The sequence below is a fragment of the Anneissia japonica genome, unplaced genomic scaffold (assembly GCF_011630105.1).
Source record: "Anneissia japonica isolate Jap-2015-1 unplaced genomic scaffold, ASM1163010v1 scaffold287752_len1182401_cov188, whole genome shotgun sequence".
NCBI lineage: Eukaryota > Metazoa > Echinodermata > Crinoidea > Comatulida > Comatulidae > Anneissia > Anneissia japonica.
Genome location: NW_022687544.1, coordinates 635,940 through 649,334, shown reverse-complemented (window position 1 = coordinate 649,334; position 13,395 = coordinate 635,940). Strand labels below are relative to the sequence as shown.

The 13,395-nt window shown below is 34.2% G+C and overlaps 1 protein-coding gene across 2 annotated transcripts in view; it reads left to right on the top strand.

Moving 5' to 3' along the window:
* LOC117119764 (polyadenylate-binding protein 4-like) overlaps positions 1–9,830 on the top strand; it is a 13,202-nt gene extending 3,372 nt beyond the window's left edge. For both annotated transcript variants that reach the window (XM_033264659.1, XM_033264650.1), the window contains exons 3-11: positions 1,966–2,084; positions 2,269–2,503; positions 3,278–3,511; positions 4,129–4,335; positions 5,528–5,678; positions 7,328–7,462; positions 8,020–8,156; positions 8,399–8,629; positions 8,813–9,830. In XM_033264659.1, coding sequence (XP_033120550.1) covers positions 1,966–2,084; positions 2,269–2,503; positions 3,278–3,511; positions 4,129–4,335; positions 5,528–5,678; positions 7,328–7,462; positions 8,020–8,156; positions 8,399–8,629; positions 8,813–8,896 — 1,533 coding nt within the window. In that variant the 3' untranslated portion in view covers positions 8,897–9,830. The remainder of the gene's footprint in view (positions 1–1,965; positions 2,085–2,268; positions 2,504–3,277; positions 3,512–4,128; positions 4,336–5,527; positions 5,679–7,327; positions 7,463–8,019; positions 8,157–8,398; positions 8,630–8,812) is intronic.
* The last annotated feature ends 3,565 nt before the right edge of the window (positions 9,831–13,395 follow it).

Genomic DNA, 13,395 nt, shown 5'->3' with positions numbered 1-13,395 from the left:
GTTAACTTCGTTGAGCAGTTTCCGTTGAGCAGAGCACGAAAGTCCCAATCGAATACGGCCGATGATTTCCGATGAATTCTGGAATTTCCCGTTATACTGGCCCTCTATGACAGATTGTATGGAATAGTATCATGTGAAGACGTCTGAGACGTAACATCGGGAACATTGTATACAGTAACAATGATTCCTAAATGCCACTGTGAATAGAAAAAAGCTTATAATACCCAATAACACTCTTGCCAAATAAACAGTATACAGCTTCTAATCTTCTGTGATGTCTTTTTATATGTTGTACAAAACTAGACGGGAAATGTCAACAAGTCTGTAGAATGGCGGCCATTTTGAAAAATAAAAAATAAAAAATAAAAAAGGCCTCTTCCTCAATTTAAAAAAAAAGCCGGACGTGAAACATGTTTTTTTTTTTACTTGGCCTTAGTAGTATAAAGCTGTACATGCCAATATTGAAGCAGCTCAATAACATAACCACTATGGTATTTCAGCAAGGATTCTTGTAATGGTAATGAAAAGAAATTTGAAGAGTTAACTTTAAAAGAATTAAATTAAATATAATATTACATGTACAAATTTATATGATGAGATATGGCGATTGCCATGCAAAGACCAACATCAGTGACCAAAATATTAAACATTTTAATATCTTCATATTCTCCACATTTTATAAGCTTTATAGGATACTGATATATTAAAGTGTTTCCTGTAAACAACCACCAATTACGAATAATCTGCTATTCAGTACTTTAAGCAATAAACAGTCAAGGTTGTCAGTTCTTTTCAAAGAACAAATAAAATCTGTAAAAAATAATAGATTAGTATGGTGTAGACTGTAGTTATTCAATTCTCACTATCACCACACACATCTTAATTTGTCACTTTCAACAACTCAAGTCATGATATGCCTAGTCTGCCTGCTTCTAAACACAGCGGACTGTACATAGACTTAGCCAGCGAGTCGTCTTTTGGACGGCCAACATTATTTTTATTATAATTATTATATTATTATTAATTATTAATTAGCTCGGACTAGCCTAATTGGGCCCGGTCTACCTTTAGCAAATTCTTTATATTTTTCAGATCTATCTATCAAATGTTACATTATTACAATATTTGAGATTCGGTTTTTGTAATTTATGAAATACCATAAAGATTTATTGTTAACCTCACAGGTTAAATTTTAATAGTCAACAAACTACAGTTGGTCTAGGCCTATCTCTCGATTCGGAGGATCTAAAATAAAATTTACACTGAACTAAGGCGAGATGAAGATGCATTGAATAGCCTAGAATTGAAATATCTATGACAATCTATGTCTATAACTGAAATATCTTTGTGATGGCTAATTCAAAACTATTAATTTGAAGACAAAATTCCAACATTTAAACATTTAAATGCCCTCTAACGATCATAATTTTCTATCTTTTTTCTTATGTTTGGGAGGGGGAGTTCCTGCCCGCTGGCTTCCATTTTGGACGGCCTATTTCACTTTTTCTGGCTAAGCCCCTGATACTGTACCATGTCTACTACCTCCAACCCAACCATTTCAGACAAGTTTAATTTCACAGTGGCTCCTTGCTGGCAAAAGCCAAGCACTTGTCAGTTATGACGTCTTGTTATAGCTACTTCTTCTGAAAAACTTTATACTAGTGCTGTAAAATAAACAGTTGCTAAAACAATATATATAACCAGGGTTGTAGCTGTAGAAAACTAAGGGTGGGTGGTAGATATTTTAAAGATGGGTGGGTGATAACATTGGTAATCTCTAAATAATAAGAGTGGATTTAAGGGATGGGAAAGTGGGTTAATAGCGGTGGGTGGACGGCTATGAAATTGGCATTAGACACTGTGGAAAACTTAAAAGTTGAGTGACTGCCCAACATAACTACATTCCTGAGTAACCTGAATTAGTTTCATTCATATACTGCCTCTTTCTGTTATTCCAATATTTAGATACAATGCGATGAAAACAACGAATCTAAAGGCTACGGCTTCGTTCATTTTGAGACCGAAGATGCTGCCTCTAAAGCCATCAGTAAAGTGAATGGCATGTTGCTCAATGGAAAAAAAGTGTAAGTGATAATTGTATTATCTGTAAATGAAAATTCTAAAGCCGAAAAGAGAACATAACTAAACAAAATTTACCATAGTTGAATGAGATAATATGCATTCCAATATAAGAGGGGAAAAGACGTGTCGTGTGTATTGTACAGTTTTAGAAACACGATTTTAATACCAGTCAACACTATCTCTCAGGTATGTAGGTCATTGGATTCCTCGCAAAGCCCGGGATGCTGACATGGGAGATAAAATGAAGAGCTACACAAATGTTTTTATAAAAAACTTGAGTGAAGATGTATCAGATGACCAGCTGATGGATATGTTCTCCAAATATGGCAAGATTGTTAGTGCCAAAGTAATGCGAGATGATGGTTCTAAAAGCCGTGGCTTTGGTTTTGTGAGCTTTGAGGACCACGAAGCAGCATCACAGGTGACTTAAAATTTTATATTATGCAACATCCTTCTATTGTAAGTAAAATAAAAGTGCAGTACTTTTTTTGAGAAAGAGGAGCTTATTAAACATTTAAAGTAGTAGAATGCAGTCAACCTAATAAAAGACTTGCTATTAGCCTCTGAATAATAATAATTTAAGAAAAAATAGGATTCAGAAATATAGATGAATAAAAATTAAACAGGAATAATTTCTTGTAATATTTGTTACAAAATTATTTATTGAATACTTAAATAAGCATTTTTTGATCAGTGGTATGGAGGTGATGATTTCCATTCTGGATTTTCATTGACCTACAACATGGAAGTTTTTATTTGTATTCATACTGTCTGATCCACTGTCATTGATCAACAATATGCTTCTCACATCACTTGATCATAATGGGCTCATAAGAAAAGCATTTAAGGTGATAACGCACTATTATCTTCAAAATATTTAGCTCATGCTTATTAGTTAGCAATATTAGTTACATTATGGTCATATTTGAATGATAATTTTTATCAAAGAGCAGTATACAAAGTTTAATATCTCGTAATAAAAGAATAATGTACTTGGTCAACATTTAAAAATTAATTACAGCCTTAATTTTCAATTGAAAGCTAATATACACAAATATCACTGAGAAAGTTTACTTTCTTTCTCTTTTTGTCTTTGCTCAGCATAGACAGTATATCGGTGGATTTTTGAAAGGTAAACAATAGATTTTCATTGGTTTTTAATAACAATAATTGAATAAAAACTTCTGTCTTACAGGCCACTCAGCAGCTGAACAATGTTGATGTGGACGGTCGTACTTTGTATGTTGGGCGTGCACAGAAGAAAGCAGAACGTCAAGCTGAGCTTAAACAGAAATATGAACGACTGAAAGCAGAGAGAATCAATCGCTTCCAGGGTGTTAACCTATACCTAAAGAACCTTGATGATGAAATTGATGACAAGCGGTTGCAGAAAGAATTTGAAAAGTTTGGTACTATTACAAGTGCAAAGGTATTATAATAATTGTCAGTGATGGTAATATTCACTTAAAAGATATTGTTGTAAATGCTGCAAGTTGGTACATTTGAAAAAAGAAATACCAGATTATATACAATAAACTACTGAATCACTTAACTGGTAAAAGTAGAAGCATGCAATGCTAAGGGTTATGTGAGCAGTCCTGTGAACTGTAGGCTTGTGTACACAATTAGCTCATTGTGCACTATAAAGAACCCAGTACATCTTTCGAGGCGAATAGGGGTTACCTCGGTATACTGGTCCATTCAGCCCCTGTTGTGGAGAAAAGAGAGTAGCTGGTCCCAGTTTACCGGCCAGCTCAGATATGATGTTAGCAGCATTATATCGGTTTTTTATGTCTTCTGAATCTGCGCTAGATAAAATCCACAAAAGCCTAGATTAGGTAATGTATCCTTTTTTATTTTAAAGGTATTTTGGGAGCATATTATGTGGATCATTGTAAAAGTTGCCAGGTTTAACATCATTTGTGCATGATTATTTAACACTGAGTTTGAAATTACTTCATAGTTTCATTATATATAGGCATGTTTACTTCATGTGTGAAATAACTGCTATTTTATTGAATTTTTAAAATGCTTTATTTACCTCAGGTTATGAGTGATGAAAAGGGAATCTCAAGAGGATTTGGGTTTGTGTGCTTTTCTTCCCCTGAAGAAGCAACTAAGGCTGTTACTGAGATGAATGGAAGAATCATTGCTACTAAACCTCTGTATGTAGCACTAGCACAGCGGAAAGAAGATCGTAAGGCACAGCTGGCTGCCCAACACATGCAACGTATTGCAGGGATTAGAGTTCCCGTAAGATTTTATAAATTTTTAATTTTGCTCTATTATTGGTATTCAGTAACATCTCCCAATTACATACCCCTCCGTCGGAAACATAATTGAGAAAATTCGTAATTCAGAGAGTTTGAGTTTTCATAGCATATCAATGTGGTGGGGGTAGGCCTATGCTACAAATTACAGGGCTAGGTAGGCCTAAGCCTTGCCATGGGAGCAAAATTTTGTCACGTAAAATGACTTGGATTTACTGTTTTCTGCAATAAAATAATACTTTACAGGAGCCAAAATTACCTGTGCTCACTGTAAAGTATTCATTTGAAGTGATTTTCGAATGAAAACATGACTAAATAATGGCCAAAACGAGTGTTATTATTTTCTTTTTTAAAAAATTGCGAATCATGCGAATAGCACCCCCAATGAACAAAAACTGAGATTTACTGTACAGTATGTGTGAACATGTATGCACAGCTGAAATGTAATATATCTCGGCTGAAAACGATTGATATGTCTTGCTTTAAACTTAGTTTTGTCACTTCATTGGTTTAAATATTTTCCTTAGTTGAGATTTTTAAGAATTAAATACAATTTAAAGTGTTTTTGTAGTTAAAAGTGATCTTTCGTAATGACATTGTCACAAATTGGGTTCATAAAATCGACAGTTCGTAATTGGGAGATGTTACTGTAGTTAAATATTTATGTACAAACATCACAAGGCGAAGATTTACTAAAAAAAAGCAGCATAATAATGTTTATAAACAGTATATTGCCACACTCTACACAATAGCCTACTGGTGTTCTGTGATAATGGTACTGTAATGCTAATGTTAGGATATTTGTACAGTGCCTTCCACAATAGAATATCCTCAAGACGCTGGCAGTATTCAGACCGCAAATCATATTCATAAATAGAAAAGAAAAAAAACGGGCTGTTCGCATTCTGAAGTGACACGGCAGCCTGAAATGGCATTAAACAAACCACGAACACAAAAGGGAAGGAAAATGTGCACTCTGATGTTGAGATGGGGGTGTCTTCACCACAACCGTGTACATGCAGGTACCCCAGCAATCCATAGAAGTTGATATATTACATATAATTTATGGCATGGTACTAAAAAATTAGATTGGCAATTATCTTTTTGTGGATCAAACCCATTTTGTACAAATAAAACATGCAATTTTCAACATGAACCGATTTCTTTTATAATAGGGGAATGCACAACAGATAAATCAGGTGTTTAACCCAGGGTTTGGGTACTTTACTCAAGCCGTTCAGCCCCCACAAGCACGATTATACCCAGCAGGGCAGATGACACAAATCAGAAACCCAAGGTGGACTGGTGCTAACCAACCAAGACCAGGTTTGTCATCATGTTTCATATTTCTAATTTGCTTAATTTTAATAATATATTTTTTTTCAGCCCTTTGCTGCTTAAGTAGGGCCATTTCCAGGTAATTTATCACTGTTACGTAAAAAATATGTTTGAAATCGACTTTGTCCAACATTATTAATTTCCAAGTTGATCTTATTTTACATGGAAAATTGTTTTGTTTTCCATTAATTAGCATTATGCAAGTCAAATTTTATCCCAAGTCGAAAAATTGTTTAAAAATGTCATTTTGGATTTGTCTGTATTGTCCATTCCTCAGTTTTTTCTCGGTACTCTTTGCGGCCCCAATCCAACAAAATTTAAGTCCAGGCCTAGCCTTGCCCAGTGTAAATACATAGGAATTTCACACAACCCCGATTTTACGTACAAATGATTTTTATGAACACTTCTGGGCCCATCCCGTATGTAAATGAGGGGTTCTACTGTACTGTAATTTTAATAAAACAGGGATTGTAATAAAAACATTTGTATTGCTGTTGCCAATAACAAAAAGTAAATGGAAAAAATTGACTCTGGCATCCTCTATAATAATCTTGCAACCATATACAGGGCTTGCCCTAACTTTTTTTGGTAACTAGCCAACTGGGCTAGTTCACAAGAGATTTTACTAGCCCACAGAATATTTTACTAGCCCACTGACAGGAAAAAATTTTTTTTTCCAAAATATTTATTAGCGACAATTAAATTTGAAGTTTGATTTGCAATTTCATAATTTCTGTATTACAGCATTGCTGTTTGAGCTACCCTCTCAAATTAGTGTTAAATAAATAAATAAAAAAAATCACCCATGCTGCAAAATCGACTCTGGTTATAACACTAACAGGCACAGATGAGCATGTTTTATATCTCCCTGGTTATAACGTCGGCATTCTAATATTTAACAAAGGGCCCAGAAATCAATCAAACCAATGCATCTGTTAAATCTTTAGGTCTCAAGTCACTCAACCCATATGGCAATAAATCTTGCTTAAGCCACTTAAGCTAGGCTAGGCTACCTTGGCCTAAGCCTACACAAGACCCAGGGCCTAGGCTAGCCTCCTATAGCATTGAATTACTTAATTATTCAAAGTTGAACATTTTATAAATATCATTATGAGAAAATAATATGAATACAAGGTAGTACATTAAATTAAATGTACCTAAATTAACCAGATTGAACGATCAAATCAAACGATCTTCTGTTGAGAGAGCGATAGATAAACATGCCATCCTGCAGTTGTTGGTGAATGACTTGGGGATCATCTTAATAATTCAACACTCGCGCATGTGGAGAGCTGAAAGCTAGCTACAGTGTACTCTCTGGGCTGCAGTACCTCTTGTGCAGGGATTGTCTCGGAAGTTCCGGGGGTTTTTTTTTTGTTTTTTTTTAAATGTTTTTCTTGCTAATTCACCACTAGACAACCGGGCAAAATGAGGAGTAAATAGGCTAGCCCGGACCGGTTTTTACTAGACATTGTACGCCGGGCTAGTACTAAATCGAGCCCTGATATACACATCCATCTAGTTGTAAAATTATATATTTTAGGTAATTCATAGCAAATTTTGTATAATGAAATGGTTGAGAGTTGGGAGTTGAAAAGTCAGAACTGGGAATGTATCTCATATTTTTTTTCCTTTAGCTGGTCAACAAAGTGCAGGCTTCCAGCCCATGCCAAATACGCGTCCGTTTGCCCCGAGAGGAGGCAACCCAGCTATCCGCACTGCCAATCCTGCAAGAGTCCCTATTCCCCAGCAGCACCAGCAGCGTGTGACAGGTAGGTAGCCAGTAACAGCATCCATATTTTATTGATTGCTACCAAAGGGTTGCAAAACATAAGTAAAACAAGCCTGACATATAAAATTACTACTTCAAGGAGATTAAAATTAGTTACTATAAAATGTGACTGGCTCGTTTGTAGGAATAATTTAAATTAGTTTTTGGATTCTGTATGCATTTTTCTTTAAAACTGTGTTTATTTGATGGAAATAGGTTGAATATTAGCGAAGTTATGAATATTTAATTCAAGGGATATCAGCCATGTAGGTTTCGAGAAAACAGCTTCCAAAGATTCTAAAATTAATAGTTTATCAATATTTGTTTTGTTTTGTTTCTTTTTTTTATAATGTTAATATACTTTTCAGTTTGATTTAGTGATTAATATTTTCTTCAGTATATCATCTTTTAGAAAATGCAAAAACATGAAAATGTTCAAAATTCTGATTCTAGAAATTTGTGGGAAATTATGAATTGCAAAAAATGAAGGGTTTTGCCAGATCCGGTCACAAATGTCAATACAGCCCTGTACTAATCGTGAATTTTCTCTTCCAATAGGGGTGATCCCTCAGTCTGCTATCCGTGTTCCTGCCGCTCAAGGAATTCCAACTGTACCAGCTCAACAACGCCAAGTGAAGTATGCTAATGCTGTGCGCAATCAGACTGTTGCTGGTCAGTCTGCTGGAATTCCTGTGGTAAGTTGTACAAACTATAAAGAGTTTACCCTGAATTGTAAATGATAGAAGCACTGTACTAGCAAACTCAGAGAAACTACAGAAATTTAGTGTTATATTTTAAGGTTTGAAGTTTCAGTTTGCCTTATAAATGTTATGGTTAGTGATGGAAAAAATAATGTAATGATATTCCTTTGTCATCAGGCAGTGAATAATAATTATAATATATAATGGTAGTATGCTATTTTGTATTTGCTTATCAGGATGTTACACCACAACAAGCTGTCCAAGTTCCCGGACAGGACCCATTGACCCCATCCAGCCTGGCACAGGCTACCCCCCAGGAGCAGAAGCAGATGTTGGGTGAGCGTTTATACCATATCATTCAACCTAGCCATGGTGACCTAGCTGGTAAAATCACTGGAATGTTGTTGGAGATTGACAACGCTGAGTTGCTTCACATGTTGGAATCCCGTGACTCGTTGAGCGCAAAGGTAAATGTGTGATTTAGTTTTGTTTGTCCAAAATGAGTAGAGCTATTTTTACCATGTTCTATAAGGTTGTGGTAGTATTGTAGTGATTTCTTAACTGGTGTTTGGTTTTAAACTTAGAGAATACAAGGCGACTAAGGTATGTATGTTCTTTGAATGACTAAAATGTTTTTGGGTTTTTTTTAGGTTGACGAGGCTGTGATTGTGTTGAAGGCTCACCAAGCTAAGGAATCTGGTAATAAACCTGCTGTGGCCGCCACTGCGCAGTAACTTCACCAGTTGGCTAACAAAGAAAAAAATATACCCGAGTGTTGCTTACTATACGACTCTCCTTTGTTATAAATTGAAGAAAAAAAATCAGACATTTAAAAAAAAAAATGGTAAAAGCAATTCATGAAAAAAAAAAATGGTAAAATATGACAAAAACTGCCAAGTAACAAAACAAAGAAGCTATAAATAAATAAGTTATATAAATATGAAAGAAAATGGGACACAACAAAAAAAAAAGAAAAATAGAAAATTGACACTGGTTCTGTATTTTGAATAAATACTGATCAGATGCCTATGTAAGAATAACGGAACTACTGATGACTACCTAGATGCTGGCCTTAACTAGTAAAGTCCTTAAAGACATGATACAAGATATCAAATCAATACATACAAAAAAACTAAAAAATCTATAAAAATAGCAAAATCTATTTTAAAAAATTTAAAAAAATATTGACTTCTGTAAACTGAGCAGGAAAAGCAGGTATGTGCAACCTTGTCCAATTTTTGACAAGAGATTTTTTTCTACATTAATAGCCAAAAAATGAAACACATTATTAGTAAAACTTAAGATAGCAGGTATTGAACTAAAGTAATCTAGCCCATCTTCTCTATACAGTATATATAGTACGGTTGTTGCTATTTTTTTCCATGAACTCTTCACTTGATACCAATATGCTCATTTCATTATGGAATATTGTGATTACTGTATACAATAGATAGCACAAATTGATGTTTAATATTATGTTGCAAATGTTTATTTAAAATCTCACAATGTAACACTTACTAACTTTAACTTTGTTATCTCAATAACAGTATCTGTATTGTTGGTCTTCACTCGTGCTTTTCTTTATTTTGTATTGTATTATGCAGTCCTTGTATTGAAGTTTGGGTAAGATACGTTTACAATACAATAAAGCAAAAATAGTAATCTTCATATATGTATTCATGTTTCATTATTTTAGTTTTTGAAGTATCTAAAGGTAATTCATTGGTGCAGTTTATAGTCTATTTTAGCAAGTGAATTAAAAATGTTGGTAATCTAGACCACACCACTACAACTTTGAGGAGATCAGTTTTGTTACTGTATCGTAGCTAACGAGCTAACTACTGTGTGTATAACGTAGTGGACACATGCAAAGGAATGTAAATCAGTTGCTTTCAACCGTATTCGAATGCTGTACTTACTGGCCCAGTTGTTAAAGGCGTCTTAAACAGACAGCAGGTGGTCAGTATTGAGTACTGTTGACGAGCAATTTGTTTTCATACTCGTTGATGCCACACCAGTTGTTGCTTAATGTATATATGTTGTTTCAATTTTTTTTTCACACAAAAATGTGTGAAAAAAACTTGAAATAGGGGCTCGAATAGGCCAAAAGATATATATGAGGTGATAAAAGTATGCGAGCGTAGTTAGTTTGCTTTGAAATGTTAATGGAGAATACTGGGGGAGTTTTGTAGCGCACCTTCTAGATGTGCCACGGAGAATAATTGGGCAAATTCGGGTTATGTTAACAGGTCATGTTAAGCTATCCTGTTATACTTGTACCAAAAGAATAAAAAATAATCGTGGCTGCTTGATGGTGGGAGCTTAATCCCCCTCTGCTGGTGTTAACATTTAACATTTTTCTGCAGAAATTCCATTTTGGGGATCGGGTGTCAATGCACCCGATTGATAATTTTGTGCCATTTTAAAGAATTTATAGAACGGGTGGATTCACATTTCTACTTCCCTAGCCCATGCCCCCACTCTGAATTCGCCCCTGTAGAACAATATAAAATGTGGGCGTATGAATATTAAACATTGGAAAACTTGTCGTTCTTTCTAAACGGATCTATTCCTGATTGCCGAAACTCAGTTTGCCAAATTTCATATTACTGAGTCCACTTTACCGAAACATACTGTAAAACCTCAAATAGAAGCCATGGGCTTCTTTTTTTGCTACCTTTGGATGGGCTTTTTTTAAGGCTACTACAGTATTGCAATGTAAAGAAGGGCATTTATTTAAATATTGATGCTGTAACGGATCTAGGCTGATTTTCCCTGAATATTTTGGCCCCTAAGACAATTTCCTCCTGGACAACAAAACAAGAATTTAAATAATACAAGAAAAACATCAAGATTTACATTATTTTTCCCCGGACATTTACCCCCTAAGACGATTGCCTCCCAGTCCCCCACCCCGCTCATGCCTTGAATAAAACAAGAATTTAAATGCAAGGAAATCATCACTAATTAAAACTATTATATCAAGTGCACAAGTTACGAGATTTACATGATTTCTTTTTACCCATTCTTTCTAGTTATCAACAAAAGTTTAGCATAAAAATACTATGGAAAATATTAACAGTATACAAATGTAGGTGCAAATTATCTAAATTATAAGAAATGAATTACTGAAAGTGAAGCTATAATTTACATATAATTATTCTTATTAATACTGAAATACTTTTTATTATCTATTTCAACTTATTTGATAATGCTATCCATACACAATAAACAGGTAATAAGTTATTACATTTGCTCTTTATATTTATTTATTTATTAAAAATTATGATTTAATATTATTAACAATAATATTAATACAGTATTTTGATATAACATTGATTATGAAGAAATGGATTATAATAGCTGCACGTACGTAAACAGCAACAGCAATTACATACTGTACATTAACCTTACTTCATTTGCATTTGTTTTTTATAGTTACTATTTAATTTAAATAATAATATAACACTGTTGAGAACATGGAGGTATACTGGTTAAACAAATGTCAACAACAGCAGCAGATACTTAAAATTTTCCTGGGGAAACCAGGCTGCTTCTGTCTGTATCATGGAGTTTATTAACCAGCATTAATTCACTCTATAAACCAAACATGCTTTTTAAATTTATTTTGTTTTGTTTTGTTCATATAGCGTTTGTACTGTGCTTTCTCGAAAAGAATCCCATGTATCTTGAGAAGGGCTTCTTTTCGAGATAGCCTTCTTTTGGAGTCTTAACTTTTGCAAACTAAAGAGGGGCTTCTTCTTGAGCACCCGTAGAGTTCCTATAGGGACTAAGCCGCCGCATTTAATAATATGTCTCCAATAATCAGCGACAGTCCTGTCAACCCGTACGCATTCGCTGCGAGTCTTACGCATTCCAATCAAATCTTAGGCATATTCTAAAATTTGAATAAATTTTGTTTCTTTTTCAAATAGTAATGAATTTTACTGTAAACAGGGAGTTGTTCCCTGCTGTAACTAACATCCATAATCATAAACATTCTACCTCCATGTTTCAATAACTACTGTATCTGAGATCATTATAAACTCACTTAATATTGATTTAATGCCATTTTATGCCAAAGCGTCCAGGCCATTATTTCAGCCACATTTGGACACCGACCGAGAGCCCTTGCCGACCCCCTGGCCCCAGCCACTGTTCGCGTGCATTAAAATGTGTCACCCCAGGGACGTATCCAGGGGGAGCCGTGGGAGCCGCGGCTCCCCCCCCCCCTTTGTACACAGTGTTAACATTTTAAAGCTTATTCTTGAGCCAATACAAATTATTTCCTGGGATCACTTAAAATGAATACCTCTAAACATGTAAATATGCATCAGTAAACGTTATACATAGGCCTAATAGAACACAAGCCTAAGCGTGATTTAAAAAAATCTTAAATCCATAAATCTCAGGCCAGGTCTTTTAAGATAGAAATGCGATACTGTGGTTCAATTTCGTTTTTATCCTTTTGCAAGTTTCTTTAAATGTTTGTTTAATAATACTAATACTAATAGTAATAATAATAATAATAATAATAATAACAATGAAGAAAATTGTGCTAAATGCGAAAAAAAAGTTGTGATTTGTTGATCATAATATATTATACATAGTTAAAGCTTAGTAAGCTATAATTAGGCCTAAGTTGTCCTGGATATTAAGTAGATCCCTGATAAAAAATCATGAGAAATTTGTTGGCGTTTCATTTTGACTATAATGGTAATGTGATGATGATGAATTTTACTATATAAAAGTGTCATTTCCGGCCATTTCGAGAGGTACTATTTCCTCAAATGTTCTCACCTCAGCTCCAGCCATGGTGGAGCTGAGGTGGTTGTGAAATCACGTTTTTGAAGTAGCCCTATGTAAAGTAAATACTCAAAGACAATGTTTTTAAGCTTTTTTTCTATGTTTTTTTTTCTATGGAATATCACACACACATTAATAAAAATAAGATCTCTATGGTTGTCAAAAATCCCTGATAAAAGATCATGTTTGTTTAATAATACTAATAATAATAATAATAATAACAATGATGATGATAATGACGATAGTAATAATTGATAATAATATTAATAGCAATAAAAAGTGAAGAAAATTGTGCTAAATGCGAAAAAAAAGTTGTGATTTGTTGATCATAATATAGTATATATAGTTAAAGCTTAGTAAGCTATAATTAGGCCTAAGTTGTCCTGGATATTAAGTAGATCCCTGATAAAAGATCATGAGAAATGTG